Source organism: Mastomys coucha, unplaced genomic scaffold (genome assembly GCF_008632895.1).
Source record: "Mastomys coucha isolate ucsf_1 unplaced genomic scaffold, UCSF_Mcou_1 pScaffold13, whole genome shotgun sequence".
NCBI lineage: Eukaryota > Metazoa > Chordata > Mammalia > Rodentia > Muridae > Mastomys > Mastomys coucha.
The window spans coordinates 59,616,626-59,641,067 of record NW_022196895.1 but is presented as its reverse complement, the minus strand read 5'-3'; the positions used below and the strand labels follow the sequence as shown (position 1 = coordinate 59,641,067).

Here is a 24,442-nt window from a genome sequence, read left to right as displayed (position 1 = left end):
TAGGAAATATATAAGTGGTAAAAAAAAAAAAAAACTAGGAAAAGATGCTAAACATGACCAATAATTAGGAAAGTGGAAATTGAAGACTCAATAGCACTTCATGCCTTTTAAGATAACTGATACTTAAGGTGGAGGAGTCCAGGAAAATGAAGAAATTTGTGTTGTGTTCAGTACTAGTAAGAACGTAAAGTAGTATGATTGTTATGGAAAATATAATGTTTCTTTAAAAACAAAAACCGAACTACACTTTAATCCTATAAATTCTTCTTATCAATATATTTTCAAAATAATTAAAAGCAGGATTGTAATGAAACAGTAGAAATCTAAGTTCATAGCAGCAATACATATAGTACAAAGTATTTACACTTCCATTTAGTAGAAAGAGAGTAAATATAATTAATGAATGAATGGTATAATAATAATAATAATAATAATAATAATAATAACAACAATGATTGTGTGCATAAAATTGTATTCATAATCATCCAAAATTCTGAACCACTCCAAAAGGACAATGCCATTTTAATTTCTTCTCTTGAGAACTCCCTGTTCAGATCCAAGTCCAGGTTTTGATTGGGTCATCTGTCCCCTTGACTCTGTTTGTTGAATCTGCATATATTCTGAAAAGTAAGCCTTTGTCATCTGTATAGCTCGTATTCCCTCCCCCTGTCTGGGCTTCCTCTTCATTCATGGTTTCCTGTGCTGTAAACATGAGATTTAGTTGTATTTTTATCATGTTCCACTTGCCCACTGTTGGCCATAATTGCTGGGCAAATGTCATATACTTTAGAAAGAACATCCCGACATCTATGTTTTCTTCTAGTAGTTTTAGCATTTCAGGCTTCACACCAAAGTCTTTGAACCATTTGAACTTAATTATCAGGTAGGGTGAAATACGGGGTCCTAATTCATTCTTCCCTACTTGCTGTCTTTTCCCCAATGTATGTTTTGTCATCTTTGTCAAATATCAGATGGCTGTAGTTACCTGCATTCATGATTTGCTCATGAATGAAATGAACGAAATGAAAGCAACCATCTATTTGGTTGAAAATAACTGACAACAAATACTCAGCTGCTTAGAATTCATCCTGCTCTTCCAGAGGACCTGAATTCTGTTCTCAGCACTCACATCTGGGGGCTGGCAATTGTATGAAACTCCAGTCCAAGGTATCCAATGCCCTTTTCTGAACTCTCCAGTCACATAATCCTCATTACTCCCCCCAACACACACACATGCGCGCGCGCGCACACACACACACACACACACACACAATTAAGGTTTAAAGTACATAAAAAAATTCCTTAATCACAAACTTAATCCAAAACAAAATCTAGTGTATTTATGAATGCTTAAAATATAACCAAAGCCCAAGCAGTGTACTTCACAGTATCCTAGAGAAACAGAAAGTTACTCAAATTAACTCACTTAACATCCAATCAACTAAGTCATGAAGTAATTATTACAACTGATTATGACTATTACATGATAACTAGTCAAATTATAGAATAATAATATTATATATAAGGAGGGGAAGCCCCAAAACCAGAAACGCCTAATCTATACCTAACAGATATGCACACTTTAAAACAAAATAATGAAATATATAACAAAATATGTAGGACCATGAAAAGTGTTCTGTGCTTCCAGAAAAGAGCTTTTTAGACTGTCCATCACGGCAAACAGTGCTACTAGGTAACAATTACCTTGTATCTCTGTGAAGATACTGCATTTGCTGGGGAAGGAGTAAGAAAGTATTGCCCAAAAGATGATACACAACAAAAAGAGTCACAGAGAAACCAAAGTTAATCTGCATAGAAATAAATTTTAGTGAATAGTTGTCTATGTATGATAAAGTTTGTACTGACTCTATACTAGCTCGCATTCCTCTACACTTTTAGTATAAGCACATACATGGATGGAGCATGAGTATGATCTAGAAAATCATCTGTTTGAGCAAGATGGTATTAGGGAAGAGAGCACCAAGAGTTTGGGATGGTTCTACAAAGGCTAAAGAGGCAAAAACAGCAAGTCGACTTCATCGCACAAGACATCCAGCATTTCAGGGCCTATGAGATAGTTCAGAATGTAAAGAGGCTTGCCACCAAGCCTAATGATGTGACGTGAACTCACACAGCAGAAGATTAACTCCTGAAAGTTGTTCTCTCACCTCCTCACCTATCTCCCCAGCCCCAAAGATGGAGTATAATCATGTTCTAAACCATTAGAAATGTTTATGAATTAAGATCTATCATCATCCTCTTCCACATCCCTTCTTTAAGCTGGATGTCCTTTAGTCTAAGAACATTTCAAATGCAAGTCTCACCAACGTTTCCCAGTAAGTATAAAGTCCTTCCACAAGACTAAGAGAACCATGACTCTAGACTTGGCATTAACTATGGGGCAAGTTTTTAAAGCAAGCAATAAAAATAGGTAACAGTGGTTGTTTTCATCCCTAAATCAAGCAAAGAAAATCTTTGTAAGTGGAACAAACAGAAAGCATGTACAGGAAAATTACAAAAATACTAAGTGCTGTTACAGATGACTGGATTGGCATTTAACAGGCTGAAAAAAAAACAGAGCAATCTCAGTCTTGGTGGGTCAATTAGAGTGTTCAAACAAAGAGAAAAATTTTTTCTTTGTACTTGTATGCTAGAAGTGCTAAAAATAATAAAAGGGCTGCAAATGTCATGTACAATAAATCCTTTAAAACATATTCATATCAAAATATGTTTAATAAAGGGCAGGTAAATCAGCAGAGCACCATCACTAGAGAATAGCAAAGAACAGATACTAGATAGAAAAGCAGGAGAGGGAAGTGGGGAAAAGACATCAAGGAGGTTGGAGAACTTTAATCCCACAGTGTGTAAATAATACTAGAACAAATACTACCATTAGCTATTACAATCACAGCTAAAATCATGGCAGGAGGTATAGTGCTAGAGAACGAGCTGACAGCCTTATCCACCAGTAGGAGGCAGACAAAGACAAGTAACTGGGAACAGTGCTGCCTTCTGAAAGCTCACAGCCCACTCCCAGAGACACACCTCCTCCCAAGGCCACACCTCCTAACCCTTCCAAAACAGTTCCATCAACTGGAGAGACCAAGTATTCAAGCATATGAGCCTATAGAGGCCATTCTCATTCAAACTTCTACAAAATTTATATTTAAAACCTCACTGGAACACTTGCTGTATTAGAAAAACATGTTCTAGTGTTCACAGGAATGTTTTATAAAGTACTTTATTTCCATTAGCATTATAAATTTTTGTCTTCAGCAAATCAGCAAGAGAATGATGACACAAATCAATACTCTCTTCTTTGTAGTGAGTGATCTCAGGTCATTTATTATCACAAAGGCCACTAGAACCTCAGCTAAAGATATTACCAGGCATTTCCATTTAAACATCACTTTAAAAAAAAGAATGTATCAAAGGTTGAGCGGCCATTTTCCTTTATAAAGTAGTCTTCCCAGGCCTAAGTGCTTCCAAGCTTACAAAGTGCACAAGTATCTCAAAGAAAGCCAGGCCCACCTCCTAGTTATCTGAGCATGAACTGAAGGTCTAGGGGAAGCTTTGCTCCACTGCATTGAAAGGAGACAGGGACAGACTTGAGAAAGACAGAGATGAGGAAATTACCAAGATCATCATAAAGTCTCAGGTCTTACAAGTAGCTAAGCAGAAAAGAAGCAAATGGTATGAGATAGAGAGAGGCAGGTCAGGAGGCCCAGACTAGGAGATACCACACATCCTAACTGCTCTACAGGGAACAAGTGGTCTGATTTTCTCATCCTTCATGCTGCCCTTTGTTCTATACTATGGTAAGCAGGCTCCTTCAGGGATTGGTAGCAGACTGTCCTCTGATGCTAGTGTGGAAGTACAGATGCTCAGAGGGATCCCAAGCACTCACTTAGCTAACACTGAGAGTTCCCAGCCCATGGTATCATGATTACATGGGTTCCTTTTTAAACCAAGTCTGAACAACCAACCTATACATAAAATGCTTTCATTTTTAACTGGTCCTTTTACTGGCTCCCAAGTCAATTGAATACATAAAAGGAAAATCACAGAAATATTGAATAATGCCTCAAAAAAATGTCAAGAAGGGATTTTCTTTTAAATAGCTATATATTTAAGTAGAAATTCCATTAGGTTTGTGGCCAAATACAGATAAGCAGAATCATTTATTGTTGTTAAATAGATTATCAGTCTAGAGTGTTTAAAATTAAGCTCAATTCCCCTGACACTCTACATGAAAAAGGAGGAACAAATACCTAATTCCCACTGGAACACTGTAAGCAGATATAATATATATTGTACTTTAAATAAATATAGTTCATCTGGAGATAAAGCCTTTCTGCCTCACAGAAGGGGTTAAAACATACAGTACTCAGTGTAAGATGACTACAGTTTCTTCAGAGAGTTCTGAAAGAGCCACACCTTTTAATCCCTACTGACCTATGAAGCAAGAATTCTATAAGAAGTATTTAATTGGGCTGGAGAGACAGATCAGCGATTAAGAGCACTGACTACTCTTCCAGAGGTCCTGAGTTCAATTCCCAGCAACCATATGGTGGCTCACAACTATCTGTAATGGGATCCGATGCTCTCTTCTACTGTGTCTGTAAACATTTGCAGTGTACTCATATATATTAAATAAATAAATAAATCTTTTTTTAAAAAAAGAAGTATTTAATCAAATAATTTTCACTTTATTTCATGAATTTCAATTAGCATACTTTCACTTTAAAAAGAAAAAGATACCCAGAATGCCACAAAACCCCAATGAGGTGATCTGGGCAGACTCGGAGGGAGTGAGGCCAGCACACAGGGCACTTACTCTAAGGCTCTGTCAGGCAGTTCCCCTCTCAGGGCACCTTTCTTGGTCAGTTCTGCCTTACTGAATACATAACCGCAGTGAGCTTCATTAACCGGCTGCCCTACCCCCCACAGTAGTACAGACAGCAAAATCAAAAATTAGAAAGAAGCTATCAGGAGAGAAATGAATCAGCTCAATAGCAATAAAAATCCATCACAACTGATAAACAATAAAAGACAGAGAAGGAAAAATTATAAGAACTATAACCTGAAATGTAAGAGGCATTATGGTCTAAGACATTCTTGATCGAAGGCTTGTTTGTGACAGTGAGCAAGCAGGAGTCACTCCACATTACAGCCTGGAGTGGCAGCCTGTGCTTAGCATAAATGTTTTAAAAATGGAAGAGTTTTATAAAACTACTTCAACCAAAACTAGAATTATAAGACTATTCTGAGCATCTACTTAGTAATTTAAAAAATTCTTAGGATCCAGAAAAGTCATTCCCCAAAAATAGTTATCTCAGAAAGTCCCAATCTTACAAGACAAATGTAAATATATAAGAGAAAGTAGAAAGGATGGGGAGGAAGGCTGTCTAGTTTCCGACCTCAGAGCAGGGGCCAGATTCAATTAAATCATGTGTCAACCCCTTTCTAGTGTTGCCCACCTTCTTCCCACAGTAAATCCTGCCACTAGCTGCCTTGTGGAAAACACACTAACACTGGGGATACTTCACCAGCTTCACTTTCCATATATCTGAGACACACATCACCATCTTATCTTCATGTCTGTTGTGGATCCACCCATATTTGTGCTCAGAGTCACCACTACTTTATAAGCATCACAAATGAGATTTCAAATCCAGGTTAAAAACAGGTATTACAGTATGGTCTATTAGAAATCAAACCCAAAACATTTACTCAACAAAGAAATTCTATTGTTTCCAAGGCTAAGTTAAAGAGGAGCCTGACCCTGTCAACCCAACATAAAAGGAAGCTGAAAAGGAAGGGACTGGAAAGGAACAAAGGACCAAGCTGTCTGGTGACATTGGTATGTACTAAACACAATGTGTTACATATTTTCTACCAATATCTGAGATGATAAACTTACAAATTAATACTACGGTGACCAGCACTGTATAAGATCACAGCACATACTTGAGGAGAGATTTGTAATTTATATAATGAGAGTGAGGTTTATGTGGCCAAAGTTTCTGAAGCTGGAAAAGATGAGCACTGGGAGCAAGCAGAACGCAATGTATGAGAAACAATTGCGCCTGTGACCTAATGCCCCACAAGGTCAATCTGTATTGGAGGCCAAAGGAAATCAGGAACCATCAGCATTTACTTCAGAGAAGCCACTGACTGAAAGGAAGGGCAAATGCAGGCGTATTTCATAAACCAGCAGGTGCTTGACCTCATAAAAAAGTCAATTATCAAAATGCTACATGTACAATGTCACACATAAGAAATATACAAAAGGAGGCTCTGGAAAACATCTTCAACTCAAAATAAATCTCAGGCAACGTTCATCTTTATCTACATTGTAATTCAATGGTTTTGAAAAATAACAGTAATCCTTATTTAGTAAAAGTATTAGAATTCTATAACAATGTTTTGGAACATAAAAGTGGTGTCACACACACAAATGAGGACTCACAAAAGATGTACCATATGTCCACATGTTGCAGAAAATACGCAGTATTTAGCATTAGAATAGGGATCACAATACAGCTATCTTTAAATTTCACATTTTTTTTTGATATTTACCAAGGATGAAACGATAAATGCTGACCATCATCTGAAGCATAAGTCACATGGCATTCAATAATTACGGCTTACGGAAATTTGTGGCTGTCAATTAAAGCAGACTGCTGTTGCCTTTTCCTCCCTAGCGACTGCTGGTCTACCGTCAGATAGAAACTTAAACGAATGCCAAGGCAGTAGGATAAGAAAACCAAAGCTATCAAGACAAGTACAGAAAGAGGAAAGGCTAAACGGCCCATGCGCGCTGCCTGTACTGGGGCATCACTACACAGGATGCTCTGCAAAAGGATTTTACAAATGCTCTCAAGACTTCCAAGAAAAGCACCTGCCCTTGGCCTATGCTTTCCACTCGTTCACACAAACCCATAAAAAGCTTTTTATTGGGCTACTGTCCACCATACCTACATAAAATATGGGGAATTAGCAACCTGGCTGGTCGGCATTATTTTACCCGCAGTCGCTCCCCTTCCTGACGGTGCAGTTAGAGGGAGTTGCTGCCTATAAAAGCTCTGGTCCTGGTCTCAAAGGTAATAGGGATTGTCTCTCTCAGTCCAAGAGCTCCTCAGAGAACTTTTTTTAATTAATTAAAGATAAAACCTCTACAAAATTGGGCATAACGTAGGCACTTGCAATACTACTTATGTAATTATTGCATATCTTTCAATTCTTAGAATGGTTAATTCTAAGACTATTGAGGATAAGTGGTATACTTCCTAAGAGTCTCTTGCCAGAAATAGGTGCCATGTATGTAAAACAGTGCTTTAAAACTCACAGTGATGGCTGGCAGGAGAGACGCTGCTGCAGGCAGGTGGACAGCAGGTGTGGGCAGTCCAGCAGCTGGCTGCACAAACTCCTGGTCCCCTAGGACAGCAGAGCTGCTCACCAGCCCTCGGTGCTCATTCCTCATCTGTTAAATGCTTTCTGCTCCTTTAATACGTCAGAATCCCTACTCCTTGAGCTTGACTCTCTTTGATTAAAACAGAAAGCTTCCAACAAAAGAAAGTACAACTGATTCTACACTCAGTCAGCATTACAGTCTAAAGTTGATTAACATATTAGATCAAAAGTTGGTAATGTGGGATGATTTAGCAGAACATATGCTTATTTTTTTCCTTCCACATAGACACAAAATTATAGTAAAAGATACAATTCAAAATTTTTTATGACCTTGGGTTTTTTAAAATTTTATTTATTTGCATTTCAGTCATTGCCTCCCTCAATTCCCCATCCCACAGCTCCTCATTCTATTCTTCTCCCCCTGAGAAGGTGCTTTCCCACCAACCAGACTTGCCCCTTCCCTGGGGTCTCAAGTCTCTTGAGAATTAAGCGCATCTTCTCCAACTGAGGCCAAACCAGACAGACCTCTGCTACATATGTGCCACGAGCCTCAGACCAACCCATGTACGCTCCTGGTTCAAGGCTCAGTCTCTGGGAGCTCCCTAGGGTCTAGATAAGTTGAGAGTGCTGGTCTTCCTATAGGGACACCTCCCCCTTCAGCTTCTTCAATCCTTCCCCTTCTTCAACCATAGGGATCCCCAAATTCAGTCCAATGGTTGAGTGTAAGTATCTGCATCTGTCTCAGACAGCTACTGGTAGAACCTCTCTGAGGATAGCCATGCCAGGTACCCCTTTGTAAGCACATCATAGCATAGTAGTGTCAGGCCTTGGTGCCCCCAACCCCATGAGATGGATCCCAAGGTGGACTAGTCTGCCTTTCCTTCAGTCTCTTCTCCATTTTTATCCTTGTAGTTCTTTCAGACAAGAACAATTCTGGGTCAGGAATTTTGACTGTGTGTTAGTAACCCTATCCCTTCTCTGGAGGCCCCATATATCTACTAAAGGTGAATTCTTTGAGTTCCCTTTCCCCATGTTGGACATTTTGCTTAAGGTTACCCCCCAATGAATCCCAGGAGTGTCTCACCTCCCAGTTTCCTAGTACTCTCTAGAGGGCCTATCCCTGACCTCCCACTCTTCCATGCTGCCTATTTCCATTCATTCTCTTGGCCCTCTCGGCTTCTTTCCTATCCCCTCCCCCCAGATCTGATCCTGTTCCCTTCCCTCTCCATCTTCTGCCCAGGTTCCTCCCTCCCTCTGCCTCCCTTGATTATTTCCTCCCTCCTTCTAAGTAGGATTATGAAGCCTCCTCACTTGGGCCTTTCTGTATGTCACTTCTTACAGCCCATAGGTTATACCTCGGGAATTCTGTACTTTTTGGCTGATATCCACTTATCAGTGAGCACATACCATGCATGTCCTTTTGGGTCTGAGTTACCTCATTCAGGATGATATTTTCTAGTTCCATCCATTTGCCTATAAAATTCATGATGTCCTCATTTTTAATAGCTGAATAGTAGTCCATTGTGTTAAATGAACCACATTTTCTTTATCCATTCTTTGGTTGAGGGACATCTGGCTTGTTTCCAGCTTCTGGCTATTACAAATAAGGCTGCTACGAACATAGTGGAGCACATGCCCCTATGGCATGGTGGGGCATCTTTTGGGTATATTCCCAAGAGTAGTATAGCTGGGTTTTCAGATAGATCTACTTCCAATTTTCTAAGGAACCTCCAGATTGATTTCCAGAGTGGTTGTACCAGTTTGCAATCCCACCAGCAGTGAAGGAGTGTTCCTCTTTCTCCACATCCTCACCAGCATCTGCTGTCACTTTAGTTTTTGTACTTAGCCATTCTGATTGGTGTGAGGTGGAATGTCAGGGTCATTTTGATTTACATTTCTTTGCTGACTAAGGACTTTGAACATTTGTTTAAGTGCTTCTCAGCCATTTGATTCAAATTTTAGGTAATCAAGCATTCATATAGCTTTTGAAGTACTCAAAATAGTATATTCAAGTAAAAAAGATTTAATCACAAAAAGGGAAATATTTAAATTTCCTTAAGAGAAAACTACTTTATTTAAACAACAATAAGAAAATAGCAAAAACGAATTTCCTAACAGTTATTTTTCTGCTTTACTTTGTGCTGTAGGTAAAGATAACGTGACTGGGATAGACTCCATTTTATAGTAGTTCCAGGCAACCCCAGGGTCTACTCTATTTATTCTTACATATCTGCCCTCAGTTAAGATCTAAAGAAGCTGGAGTGAGCCAGATAGAATAAACAAAGAGTAAGAAAAATGAGTTTTAGAATCTAGCAGTCACTTAAGTGTCTGAAGGACCTTCAGACAATTTTTCAGTGCCCATAGCCTATTATTTCAGGTGAAAGAAAACAAAATACAGAGACCAATAATAGTATCTACACTACCTGGTTATAATGGTGGTTACAGTAAAAAGAACAGACCTTGCAAGTGCTTAGCAAATGCCTCATACAGAGAAAGTTTGCAAATAGTGATGGTCATCCCATCCTGTGTAGTCACCCTCCCTGGGCCCATTGGCAGACCCTCACTACACAGGCATGTATACAGCTGCTTGGTGGATAGTCAATGACTATCCTCTGCCTTCAGTCTAGTTTATAGCAAAGCCATTCTCTTCTTTCCAGGAGAAAAATAAAATGGCATCAGATACTAATGATAATGGTGTCTCTTTTTCCAATGTGGTCGCAAATACAACTCTAAACTAAGCCTTTTGATGATTTCCATGCGTCTTTATATGCAATCACTGAGCCGGGTTCAGAAGCTGTCTTCGTTCTACTTGCCCACTTTTACATCTGCTTTCCACACCCTTCTGAGACAGCATGAGTTCACGCCGAAGAAAGATATCTTGAAAATGTTTCTGATTGTTTTTATAACTTTTTATAATTCAATTTTCCTCTTAAAAGAATCTGTAGTGACTTGTTCTTGTGTAGTTTCCCCTTCAAAACTCTAAAAAAAAAACCTCATGGAGTTTGTACTCAATTGTGAAACATTTTAAAAATTATTTATGTGTGTGCATATATATGTATTATATGTATACATATAAATATTTGTATATGCATATATAATTATAGTTATGCATTCTTGTATTTTCACACATTATATATAAATATATAAAAATATATCATAAATGTATTTATTTTATATATTAATATATGATACATATTGTCATTTATATTCTACATAATTTATAGATAACATATATATACACATATATACATATAAATATTGTATATACACATATATGAATGGAGAGAGAGGGTGTGTGTGTGTATTTGCGTATGTATATATGGGGGTGCCACTATATTGAGGGCAGTCATGCTTTCCCACTAAACATGGAGCTCACTGATTGGTTAGTGCACAACGATTCTCCCATCTCTGCTTCTCCGGGACAAGGTGATCTAGCCAAGCCACCTCCACAGACCCTTGAGGATGTTTTGTGCAGCGAGTATTATGGCACAGCTGATTCTCAGAATCTACTTTCTAAGGAGAGTGCTCTCATCAGGAACATTATCTAATCGCATATTCAAAAGGTAGATGAGCTTTTATTCTACCCTTTCTTTTCTCTCTCTCTCTTTCTTTCTTTCTTTCTTTCTTTCTTTCTTTCTTTCTTTCTTCCTTCCTTTCTTTCTTAACCATATGTTCTGTAAACTTACTTTAATTTTATTTTATTTGTTAATTTATTTTGTTTTATTTTGCAGTGCTGGGGATCAAAACAAGTAATCACTCTACTACTAAACTAAAGTCACCAACAAAGGAGTACACATGGCTCCAGCCGCACAAGTAGCAGAGGACGGCCTTGATGCACCAATGGGAGGAGAGGTCCTTGGGCCTATGAAGGCTTGATACATGTGAACACCCTCACAGAAGGGGAGGGAGGATGTGATAGGGGGTTTCCAGGAGGGAGGGAAACGGGGAAAGGGGATAACATTTGAAATGTAAATAAAGAAAATATCCAATAAAAAAAAGTGTAAAAAGAATTTTAAGGCTAATACATTAAATTGAACACTTGTTATTTCTTGGAGGAAGGAAAGTTTATTAGTTCATGGTTTCAGGGATGTCAGTCAGTCCTGGCAAGGAGGGCATGGTAGAGCTGAGCAGTTCACATCATGGCAGAGAGGAAGCAAAGAAAGACTTTGAAACTGCTGAGTTTCTAGGTTTGGATTTTGTTGTTGTTTGCTATTGTTGTTGCTGTTATAATTATTGTTGGTATTATTATTTTTTTTAGTTTTATTTTAAAGGTTTTAGAAGTTCACTCCATAAATATCTGGTACTCAAATAGAAAAACGTTTTAAATATGTTATGTCATGTCATGTGAATATGTGACTTCTCTCAAGTATTTATTTACTGAGCAAATCAATAATGCTTTCCGTGAGCTAGGTACCAACCTGTTCAGTTAACAAGGGTCAACTCATTCTACTACAACTCTACGAAGCCTCCTATCGTCTTTTTAACTGAAAAGATGGAAGCCCAATAAGCTTTGGTAAAGTCCCCAAGGTCACATTCCAATTACATCTCAGGGAAGCACAGCTGGCCTGGCGCTCAATCCACTCCAACAATTACAAACTTCTCCCAGTCTTACTCTCATTTGCTTCTTGGACAGCGCATGTGCTACCATCACAACACAAGATGGATATGATCAGGGAAGCACTTCTCTACATGAACAACTGACAGTGGACAAAGTCTGGTTAAAATCCAGGGTTTCATTATGTAAAATGCAAGGCCACTTAATTTTAATATTAAAAAATTAATATTTTTAATAAAAAATAAAAAAATATATTTTTTAAACTTTAATCAAGACTTTATGTTAAAAACTGAAAGTATGTTACTAACATAAATCAAAATAAAATTTTAATTATTAACCTTTTTGTTCTTAGAAAAGGAAAGACTTAAATAAACTGAGGACAAACATTTTTATCAGAGAAAAAAAAAATTATGGTGCCAAGCATAACCTTTCCCCAAAGCACAGTTAACCTAATATCATGAGGACAAAAATGATAATTTTTACAAAGTTCCCAAAAATCCAGTAATTTTCCTAATTTGTTTAAGTCATATCATTTGAAAGACTCATCAGACATAACTCCTGCCAATTTTCTCTCTTCCCTTTATACACAGATGTAACTTCACTAGATCTTTGTTTTTCAAGTATTCATATAATCTTAACTTGCAAGAGGTCTCTATATATACCACAAGATCAATATGGACCATGTGGAACCCAAAAGCCCAAAAAAACAACGGGCAGAGGGAAAAGTTAGGGTAAAATGGGGTAGGGATAGTTTTCCTTATTGGGAATTAATTTCATAGAGAGTCAGATCATTAGTGAATATTTTGATATTTGTTATATTTTGTTCTTTTTAATTGCTATATTCTAAGCTACCAAGCGTCAAGTAGAGAAGACCAGATTTAAGGACCTCTTCTCATTTGTGTTCATTTCACAAAGCATGAGCCCTTGGCGGTCTGGTACTCTTTCTACAGAGCCCTCCCAAGGTTTTCAGAAAAGCACTAGAACTCTTACGTGATATGACATGGTCCATATATTGAGGTAAGTAAGGAGCCCAGGTGTCGATAGTCTCCTTCCGTCCAGCCTGCTCAATTCTTCTCAGTTCTGCTAGAAGCAGAGCCTGTGCAGCCTCTCTCACCTAACAGAGACAATGAGAGAAAAGAATCATGTCAGTCTATAAAGTGATGTCCACAAACCAGAAAATTCATAGTGATATAAAATTAGAGAATGCAGAAATTTCTTATTTATATAAGAAAGACTATCAATCAATAATGAAGTAACTAGTTAAGGAATAATTAAATGCTGGCATCTTACACATGATCAAAGACGCTTTCATTCAAAAATATTTTTAAGCTAACGGACAGACATTTAATTAGCTTCATGCTTAAAACTTGATTTTCTAAAGCATTCTTATAATACAGCACTTTCAATTATTAAATTTCCATGTAACTATTCTTGTTAAAAATCAATGTTGGGAGGATTAAATTGTTTTTCCTTATGCCCAATAGAAACTTAACCTAATTTAGTGAATTCCTTATATACTACAGTTCTGGTTGGAACTAAGGGAAGGGGATCAGGGCAGACAAATAAATATGTTAAAGCCATTCACTGAATAATAGTGTTTGAGTCAACAGGCCAGAGAAATGGCAGAGGGCTCTAAAAAATTATTTCTTGATTTAAAACTTACATTTCACCAAGCCATTTTAATATTTGTTATCTACTTTATCATATCAACATTGCCTCAAGCATTGATCCTTTATATAATCAAATAGGTATAAATCCATATGATTCACATATATCTAGACACAAACAAAATGGGTAAATAGATTCCTGCGTAACCTCTTTCAGTTTTATACAGGAAATCATTTTTCAAAATCATATCAATTTTTCTTCCAATTGGCCATGCAACTTTTTATTTTGCAGTTTAAATTTAGTTATGTTTAGCAGAAATTCCACAGACATGAGCCCAAATAAGGTCGTCTATTTTTAAGCAAAGTACAAATTAATTTATTCAATTTATGAACTATTTATAACTGAAGGGATAACTCAGCTTCATTTAAAAAAGAGTTTGAGTAAAACATTCTGTATAAGTATCTTGCCTTTTAAAGTAAATTAAAAGATTATTCGATTCAAATCTACACAAACTTTAGTACGTTTCAGTTCTGCTTGGAGCTGAATCAACAGAGGCCAGAAAAGGCAGATATCTTAAAGTATTATGATATTTCCTACAGCATAGGTCAGACATACAGAGGTCCTTTCAAATTCTCTCTTAGTGACATCATGGCCAATTAGTGTACACTTGTGTAATCCTTGACATTCATGTAGTAACATCCTCTAGTAACCCATGTGTTCAGGTGAGAATTACATTACTATCTCGACTTTACAAACTATATACAAATAGAATAAGCCAAGTATCCAGGATTATTACCAAGTTACAAGTTAATAATAGTTGGCACTGACATTTAATCCCGCTCTATTATAATTCAGAAGACTTTCCTGTTTTACTATAACATAGAATCTTCCATTTGGTCTCTGACTGCTCCCTTGGAAATTTGATGGAAGGGATTGTACCAAATAATCAATCATGCGGAAGGGTTCTATGTCTTTGCATGTGAGTGCATGATCTCTACAGAAACCAACACTTAAGAAGTAACTATGAAAGTATGTGAAACTTTTAATGAAATACTCAGTGAATTTTTAAGAAGTAAATACGTGAACAGACTAGAGCGTTTACTGTCTATTATAGAGACAGAGGGAGAAGGTGGGGAAATCTTGAATCCGTATTTTCTGGAATGGAATGAGTAAGTGCTAAAGGCATGGAGGATAAAAGTTACTTTTCCTTAAAATTCACATTTCACTGAATTTGTGAAATGTTTGCATCTTCCTTATCATTCAACCTTACCTCCAAGCATCGATCTTGCCACCTTCGAGCTAGCATCTCTAGAAGAGGAGGCCTAAATTTATCCAGCCCCAGCAGATCAGGCAGCATTACACAGTGCATGGCAGCTAGCTGGCTCCAGCCTGTCAAAGGTGACATATTACAAGTACATTAGACATCCTGGTATCCTACAATAAACAGAAAGCTTTTATTTATGTACACTTAACAAAAACAAAAAGGGAAGATCTATATGTTATAAATAATTTTAGTTTAATATTATTATATACAAAATAACATGAAATATATTTTTAAATCATTTATATAGAGACCTATAAGGCATTAAGTTTTTAAAAACCAATAAAAACTAACTGTCCACACAGTCCTGTCAAATTCCCAAAGAAAACACTTTTCTAAAATAAAGATATTAGAGGATGGGAAAGGATGTACTAAACACGTGAGAGAGCTACACAGTGAACCTGTTGCTGTGTAAAAGGGCATTATTCACACAGACATCCACGCAGGTTCTCATCTGTGTGCTGCCAACACGCCAGGCAATGGGCTCTCTTCCCTTTTTGTCAGAGGCTTTAATTAAGATTGTACAATCATCTCTCTTACTAAATGAATCAGAAACTTAGTCACAATCAAAGCTGAAATAGCATAATGCCAATTTTAAGGAAATGTAAATGAAGACATTCCACAAAGTTAAAAACCTAATAGTCCAAATTTTACAGTCTTAACATCATTGATTCCAAATGAAAGAAAATTTATCTTTTCCAAATTTCTGATTCTTGATATGAAATCTAATTATAAGAGAAAGAAAGACTACCACTATACTAGCATTCAGATTGAGTTATTTCACCTTTATTTTATAAGTGTACAAAACTGTCTATTATATATAATATATATCATGTATTATAAGTTCAATGAATGCCTCATCTCAAATTATGAGGCCTTTATCAGTTCAGTGTATTGTGCCATTTTCTCCCAAGAATAACATCTAGAGACAAATAATCAGGAATGGATGAAAAAGCATTTGCTATCATTTACAATATACTATGAACAATATAATATACTATGAACACAGAATTTTATCAGTTCTGTGTTTTAAAAGAATTAAAACTGTAGTCTTTTAAATTAGTAACAAAACACTATGATGGATTATAAAGTGATCTCTTAAATTATTAAAAAGAGACAAGTCACCGACTTAAAAATTCATCCATTCAGTAGGAAATTCTCATCAACTGATAACAAATATGTAATTGCATTAATAAAGGTGATGGACATACATTTCATTTTGAACTTCACAACACATGGATATATCCATATATGAATATATGAATATGAATATATGAATATATATATATATCCATATATGAATATATGGATATATCCACAAATTACTCACATGAGTAATCTCTTGATTAGTTTTAATGCCTCACAGACACAGCCTTACTGAATTACTTAGCTAAGCTTTCACACATGATGAACCTTACGAAAGCCTTATAGTATATTGTAAATTGACAAATAACTATTTTTAAAATAGCTCAACAAATATTATTCTAATTATTCCAATCCAGCCTTCACACACAAGCTTTAGCATAGTCCTCTGATAGGGAAACAAAACAAACAATGTGTTATCATGTTAAGCCCCTATATTTTCTTCCTAGGGAGTACTTACTACTTGTAACAGGGGCTCTGTGCTTCACTAGCAACCTAACATTCCATTCGGCCTTGCAGTATTAGCTTTGGTGACGAGTCTGACTCATTTAGAGCTATATTTTAGACTTTGGAAAGCTCCTTCTCTTTTTTTACACAGACTGGTAAATGTTGAGAACACAGGGAGACAGTGGTTGAGCCAAGAGAGGACTAAGCAGCAAATATCTGAATAGTCCATTCTCAATTCCACATCCTCCAAAATAGTTTCCAATTGTGTAACTACACAACATGGATATAGTAGCCCAACTGACTCCAAAGGCTTAAATTATAGATTTCTATGCCTCTGCCTGAAGCAGAAACAGTGGAAAAGATGAGTTCCTATCAGCTTATATAACCAATCTGAAGACTTTTCAAGTGAGAGTGCAAATTAACACTTATCTTTTGCTACAACATATGGTGGTATAAAGGCAGCATACTGTCCCTCATACACTAATAGTACATGTAAAACACGTTTGTTATCGTTAATGCCAGAAATCAAATGGCAAAAAGCATTGTGACAATTCAACTTTTAACAAAAACCTCACAACCCAGACTAGCATCTCTGCACTCGCTTAGCACCCCTCCAGATGAGAGCACACATGCTCTAGGCAGGCGGGACATTACACTTTTGACACCTGGTGCCCGACACTGAGGTCAGCAAATAAGGTTTCAAAATGGGATTCATACAAAATAAAGCAGATGGATGTATAAATCAGATTAAAAATAAAAACCAAAAGTAAGTCTATCAGGCCAAAGCAGAGAGGAAAAGGAAGTGTTCCAAAGTGAGAGAGAATACCTTCATTTACTAAGAAACAGGTATGTAAAGCAGGAGAGGCAGAGGCAGAACCAGAGTGGTCAGCATCAGATCGAGCAGAAACAACAGGTGCCGCAGCTTGCAGAGAAAACAAGGAGAAATAAAGAGCAAAGAATTGAGGTACAGCAGATTCTGAAAAAAAGCTCAGGATTAGTGAAGACTGAAAACATAGTTAGCAAAGTATAGTGAACATATAACTAAAAATGATGTTTTAATTGGAAAGGAGCGCTCGTTAGAAAGCACTGCAAGGATGAGGTGTCTCTTTGAATAGTGATCCCAATGCAGTTCAGCTTCCACTTAAAGCCACCATCTTTTTGATATTATAAATCCACAATATAGCAAATCTTGTAAACAAACATAGCCACAAAGCAATGAAAACTACATTAAGAATTAGCAGAAATGTAACCCAGTCTTTAAAATAAATCATAGAGAAAACTTTTAGGAGGCCTATATATTTTGATCATATTTTTCTAAGTTTATTCTCTAATATACATAAACTATTTTAAAATATTTCAAAAGAATACTCAATAGCATTTTGATTCTCTATTCCTACATAAAAACTCATTATCAAATATAACAACTTGTAAAGAAAATACACAGTGCATTCCATTTAAGTCTTCTTAGAAAAAATTTAATATAGTTTCATTCAGCTTAAAAATATATGCACTAAAATGATTATGAATTTTGTAATTCATATACAGTGGACAAAGCAACCTCTCCCCAACTCAGGAAAGTTGTAGAGGCAGGAAAATGTTGCAGTTTAAATTATCATATGAAAGAGCCAGAGGACCTTACAGCACACAGATTCTACAACTGGAGGTCAATGTTAATATTTAGGGGTCACCATTTGACACTTCCTTCCTATGAAAAAATGACCATATGTCATGCACAAGCATCTTCAAATTCATCCCTCTCCTCTCTTTTGTCCCTGAGCAGCCATGGGTTTGGGCTCTTGAGCAGATGAGGCGTTGTCTGCTGAACGGGATGTTTGCTTTTCACACAATGAAGCCCTTTGGTTATGGACAGACAGCTGCAGGAAGCAACTTTTTATGATTTTCACACGAATGCATCATCATGTCACTCAGGCATGTGTGAAGTGACCAGCAGAACTGAGAGAAGTCTGTGAACAGTAGAAGAATGGGACCCAGTTCCATGCCTGTTGCACCCATGGAGGTTTTATAGAGAAAACTGAAGTGTTTTCTTATTATGAGAGACTTGGGTTTTATTTATTATATGGTTATGACTATTTTGTGTTACACTTATGTATTTAATTGCATGTTACAATATCTAAAAATTCTACTATAATATTAAAAAGAATACCAAATACTTAATATATTCCACTGAATACTTTTATTTTTCATTTCTCTTTAATATTTAATTACTAATTCAGCTTAAATGACTGAGATTTACCTCCCATGTAAAAAGCTTGTAAGGACATTGCTTACAATAGGATTGCCTATGTGGCTGAATTTCATGCCACCAAAAGTGTCGAGCACTCTGCTCTGAAACTTTTCTGTACAAAATGTGTTCTTAGACAATTTCACCCATGTATACAGCACGTTCTTGCCACACTCCCACCCTGTCACCCCTCCCTTCACTACAGGTCCCTGTCTCACATTCCCTAGAAAGCACCAAGTTCATTCCGTTTGATTTCACTCTTACTCTGTAAGTACACTAGAATGAGAAGATCAGAATAAAAAATAAAAAATAAATGAAATTTCAGTAGTGACTGGTCACTATCAGCTATGTCAAGTAAATAGAATTAAACCATGATGCTTTCTCAATGTATGACTATTCAAAAGAGAAAACCAGGAGCCTGGCTGGCAAAGCTGCCTGAGTATGCATACTAGGACTTGCTATTCCACAATGCAACTACGTACAGAAAGAGAAAAAAACATTCATGGCATTATAATTGTGGAATTGTGTTTAATGGAAGTAGAAATAAGTGCTTATTTATTTATCTTTAATAAATCATATGGATGCTACTAATCAAGAAATAGAGATTTAGAAATTGGATTTACTAAACTCTAAAAGTCTCTGAAGCAACATAAAAAAAAATATTTTACTCATACTACCTCACACCTAGAATGGCAAAACCTAGAAATACTTTTACAGTTCGCTGAAGAATTAAACTCTTGTCATCACTTTTTTTTCATAACTGCCCCCACATGTAAAAACAAAATCAGAAACTAGAAGAAAAAAATATTATTCAAAGTAAAATGTTCAAGGTTTAGCAATAAAGGACAAATCAGAAAAGTCCTCTGGATGAATATTGAAGATTCCTAGCATAAATCATGTCTGCTCGTTTGATGACTGTAGATAGGTGCTGTGTCACCATTCTTACAGAACGGAAGGAAGGGTAAAGAGATGTGAGCTCTATTATTTTGCCAGGTAGGGCCCTTTAAGAAACTACTATTGCAGTTCTGAACTCAATTGTTTATTGTCCCATGGATCATTATAGCAAGCTTATGCAACAAGATATGATGGTATTTGCTCCAGCTTTCCCTTACAGAGCAGAAGCATGGGTTTTCAATATCATAACACCTATGCTTTCTCTTTTTAAATAGATCTTTTTTCATTCAAGGTTGATTCCAAACTCCATCTTTCCTCTACTGCTACTGTGATATAAATAACATGCACATGACATATTAATATTTTGAATGGCAAAGGCTCTTTACATATTGGTCTAATTCTTAACAGCCTTCCAGTGTATATACCAAAGAGCACCTAAACTTTCACAAAGAAAAAAAAAAGAACATCTAAAACTATAGAAAAATAAATGCAATGTTTTAGAAGGTAAAGATTTTTAAATCTTAACACTGGAAAGATAAAATTATTTAATACTAAATAGCTCTTTCAAATGGTAATGATAATTATAATGCTAGGGAAAGAGGAGAAGAAGGGAAGGGATAAAGGAAGGGGAGGGGGGAAATGGGAGAAAAAGGGGAGGGAGAGAGCAAAACAAGGTAAGTAGAAAAACTTTAGAAATTAGGAATTCCTGAAACACCAGTCACCATGTACCTACCCATGAAGATATTCTGCACCAGGTCTAGCTTTTAGTGCCCGAATCTTGAGGCCACATTTTCCTTTTACCCTGGCCTTTATGTCTGTGTGTTTATAGGCTTTGAACAAATGGCATTCTATTCATCTTTTAAGTCCACAGAGTATTTAAGATAAATCATTAATGGGGTCTTTTCTCTTTTCCTAAGATCTAACTGAAGTATCAACTAAACAATGTCCTAAGAGAGGAGGTCTAGGTCTGTCATCCCAGCATGAGGAGGAAGGCAAGGGGGAGAAGGTCAGTAGCTGGAGGCCATCCCTGACTTTACTGCAACTTGGAAGCAGCCTGATCCATATGAGACCCTTTCTCAAAGAACTCAGATGAGACAATGTAACATCTCCCTTGACTAGTCAGACTGCATGTTCATGGCCCCCATGTAAACGTCACAATACAGTGACTTGCTGTGAATGTTATAGCAGTGTGAAACAAAAACTTTAAATTGCTTTTCTAATGCCTTTTGTCATGAAAAAATCCACACTTAATATATCCTAATTCAGAAGAGATAATAGAAAACTATGCTGATTAACCTAACTATTATAAATGTATGTATGGCATACATATTTTAGTGCAGATCATTAACCATTTTCCTGTTGGACTCAGACATAAACTCTGGTAGACCAGTGATCTTCCATTTGCTAACTCCATTGTCCCACCAAGCATGATATGTAGCACATTCAGAAACATTGAATTACAAAGTTCCCAACTTTGCCCCAATCTGCTGAGTAGTTAGCACCTTGAAAAATTAGGTTACCATGTCCAGACAAACTCTTCCTTAATCTTCTCAATGGACCTAGATTGCTAGGCTCTGGGCCATTTTGTTCTTGCTTACTCTTCTAATTTGACTGCACAGATCTTTCAATTACTTCATGAGAATAAGTACACAAGAACCTAGTTTTTTAAGACTATAAATGCTTGAAATGTTTGTATTGTTATCTGATTTTTACTACTTATTGATTATTATTTGGATGACTGTTTTCTAATGAGAGAGAGAATGGGTATAGATTTGGGTGGGTGGGAAGATCTAGATGTTGGGGAAGTGGAAATTACTATGATAAGAAAATATTGTATAAAATATCTATTCTCAACAAAATAATTAATTAGCTAATTAATTTTTTGAAGCTGAGTTTGCAGAGACTTCTTGTCTCATTAGAAGAGCAGTACTGTGAGGAAGCTACAGTCTACAGGCTGGTTGCCTCCTCCTGCCCACTTCTAGCCCTCTGGACCACACATGGCTTGACCATTTCTTTGTCTGAACTAACACGTAGGAATCTATTAACTCAGCATCCCACTGGCTTCTGACACCAGAAGCTGAGGCTGTCATCAGATAGTATCTTGGAGCTATAGAAAAACCTGTCCTGTCTTGCCAGAGTCATCACCCCAATGACTCAGCAGTGCATTCTAAACTTGTCCTGAATTATTATGGCTTACTTTGTTCTGTAAAACTATAAAACTGTTTCTCTCCTGGAACAAGACATCTGAGGTAACCGAAATCATGTTCCTGGGCAATCGCCCTAAGACTAGCTCTTACTCCCGTTAAGATGAAAGCTGTGGTCTTGAGTCCACAGCAGCTATGGTCATTTCAAATACACTACATGTTTGCTGAAGCAAGCATAACTACTACAAATAGCTACTTATACAAATCTGGAGGGTTTTTTTTTTTTTGGTAGACTTATGAAATTTACTGTTTCTGGATACCCTGCAGATCATAAATAAGTCCCTGTAGTGGTCTTGGAAAACTCTACTTCAGTAATATACTTATTTATCATCTAGACATGTTTACTTAGATACTGAGAAACAAACTAGGAAGCAATGGATAACTGAACTGTCAAACACCATTAAGCCAAGAAGAAAAAAAAAACCTCTATGAGAGAATTAAATAACTAATGTGAGCTGGGTGTACAAGCATACAGACAGCAGAAAGAATTATGGATCTACTGTTTCAGAAAGAATTAACAATCCCACTTTGATGAAAGGCAGGTATATTAAGGCAACATATAAAGCAGCTCATGATGCTTGAAAACTATATGAGTGGTGCTGGAGCAATGGTTCTGTGCTTAAAATCACCTGCTGCTCTTGCCTAAGACACTATGTTCACTTCTCAGCAGCCTCATGCTGGCTCACAGAGGATCCAGCACCCTCTTCTAGCCTCTGGGGACACTAGGCACCTGTGTCGTTCATCTACATAGATTCAGGCAAAAATTCACACATATAAAATAAAAATAAATTAAGAATATTCTTTTCTTGTTTGTTTGTTTTTCTAGACAGGGTTTCTCTGTGTAGCCCTGGCTGTCCTGGAACTCACTCTGTAGACCAGGCTGGCCTCGAACTCAGAAATCCACCTGCCTCTGCCTCCCAAGTGCTGGGATTAAAGGCATGCACCACCACTGCCCAGCAAGAATATTCTTAAAAATAAAGTATTATTACTTAATCTTTGAATCATCACTAGTTCATATCAGAACTGAAGTAAAGTCATATATAACAGTGACTTTTCTTGAACTGTAACTATAGCCAGAGACTTAAAAGAAAATCTACTTTAAAACATTTTCATTACTAACACCAAAAATCAATAAGCAGGGGCTAAAGAAATGGCTCAGCGGTTGGGAATCTGTATTGTTCCTGTGGATGCCCCAAGTTCAATCCCCAGCACCCACAACAGGCAGTTTATAACTGTGTATAACTCCAGCTCCAGAGGATGCCCTAACCTTTGGCACATGTACATATACAGATATACACACGTGTCCGTGTAAATAAATAGTAATACAGATTTTTAGATAGATAGATAGATAGATAGATAGATAGATAGATAGATAGATAGATAGATAGATAGATATAGATAGATAGATAGAGTCCTCTAAGCCAGAGAATGAGGGAGAAATAATTCATTACACTGAAAGATGAAATTATATGAAAAATTGTTAAAACTTCCCATGTCAACAACACTTACCAGGTGCTTAATATACATTCCAAATATTGAGCTAAACATATAAACACAAAATTCAGACAAAGCCTAAGAGCCACAAGACACTCAAACTCTACTTGAAACACAAATAAATCTATTAAAGCATGATTATGAACTACACTCATCTATGTTGTCTCCATCAGGGATAAGCAGTCCTGGAAAGCCAGGAACTTACTGTTCTTATATCCACAGTACCTAGTTACTGAAGTATTTACTCTAGAAGCAGAAAGAGGATACACATGGATTCATTAGTTACCAGCTTCTTCCATGGAGCAACCACTGTAGCAACGACTTATAAAAACTCAGTGAGCAAGATAACAATCCCTAGCTTTTTATCTTCTACAAAAAATTAAAGTAACAAGCCAATATTTTAAAAAACTGGCAATTAAATTGGGACATTGTCCTCCCTGTTATTTAGTGACAATATCCAGTATCTTATCTGACAAATTTAAGCATTTTCCATGATAATCAAGCATGAAAATTTAGAGGCAGGAAAGTATAGTTGATAATAAGAATAATTAAAACAAAACCTCTTAGGCTTTGTCTGATTTTGTGTTTTCATATGTTTAGCTCAATATTTGGAATGTATATTAAGCACCTGGTAAGTGTTGTTGACATGGGAAGTTTAACAACTTTTCATATAATTTCATCTTTCAGTGTAATGAATTATTTCTCCCTCATTCTCTGGCTTAGAGGACTCTATCTATCTACCTACCTACCTATCTATCTATTGCCAGTTTTTTAAAATATTGGCTTGTTACTTTAATTTTTTGTAGAAGATAAAAAGCTAGGGATTGTTATCTTGCTCACTGAGTTTTTATAAGTCGTTGCTACAGTGATTGCTCCATGGAAGAAGCTGGTAACTAATGAATCCAGTATCCTATCTGACAAATTTAAGCATTTTCCATGATAATCAAGCATGAAAATTTAGAGGCAAGAAAGTGTAGTTGATAATAAGAATAATTAAAAACTCTTAATCTCAGTACTCAGAAGGCAGGTGGATCTCTGAGTTCAAGGCCAGCCTGGTCTACAGAGTGAACTCCAGGACAGCCAGGGCTACACAGAGAAACCCTGTCTCGAAAATAAAA

The 24,442-nt window shown here is 36.6% G+C and overlaps 1 protein-coding gene across 2 annotated transcripts in view; it reads right to left on the bottom strand.

Annotated features, from left to right (window-relative positions):
• The window catches only part of Wdr7 (WD repeat domain 7), a 293,177-nt gene that overhangs the window by 186,128 nt on the left and 82,607 nt on the right, over positions 1-24,442 (bottom strand). Inside the window, exons 17-19 of one of the 2 annotated variants that reach the window (XM_031365861.1) lie at positions 17,317-17,412; positions 14,850-14,968; positions 12,962-13,085 (exon numbers count right to left, since the gene is read on the bottom strand). In XM_031365861.1, coding sequence (XP_031221721.1) covers positions 12,962-13,085; positions 14,850-14,968; positions 17,317-17,412 — 339 coding nt within the window. The remainder of the gene's footprint in view (positions 1-12,961; positions 13,086-14,849; positions 14,969-17,316; positions 17,413-24,442) is intronic. The other variant, XM_031365862.1, reaches the window with a different exon arrangement.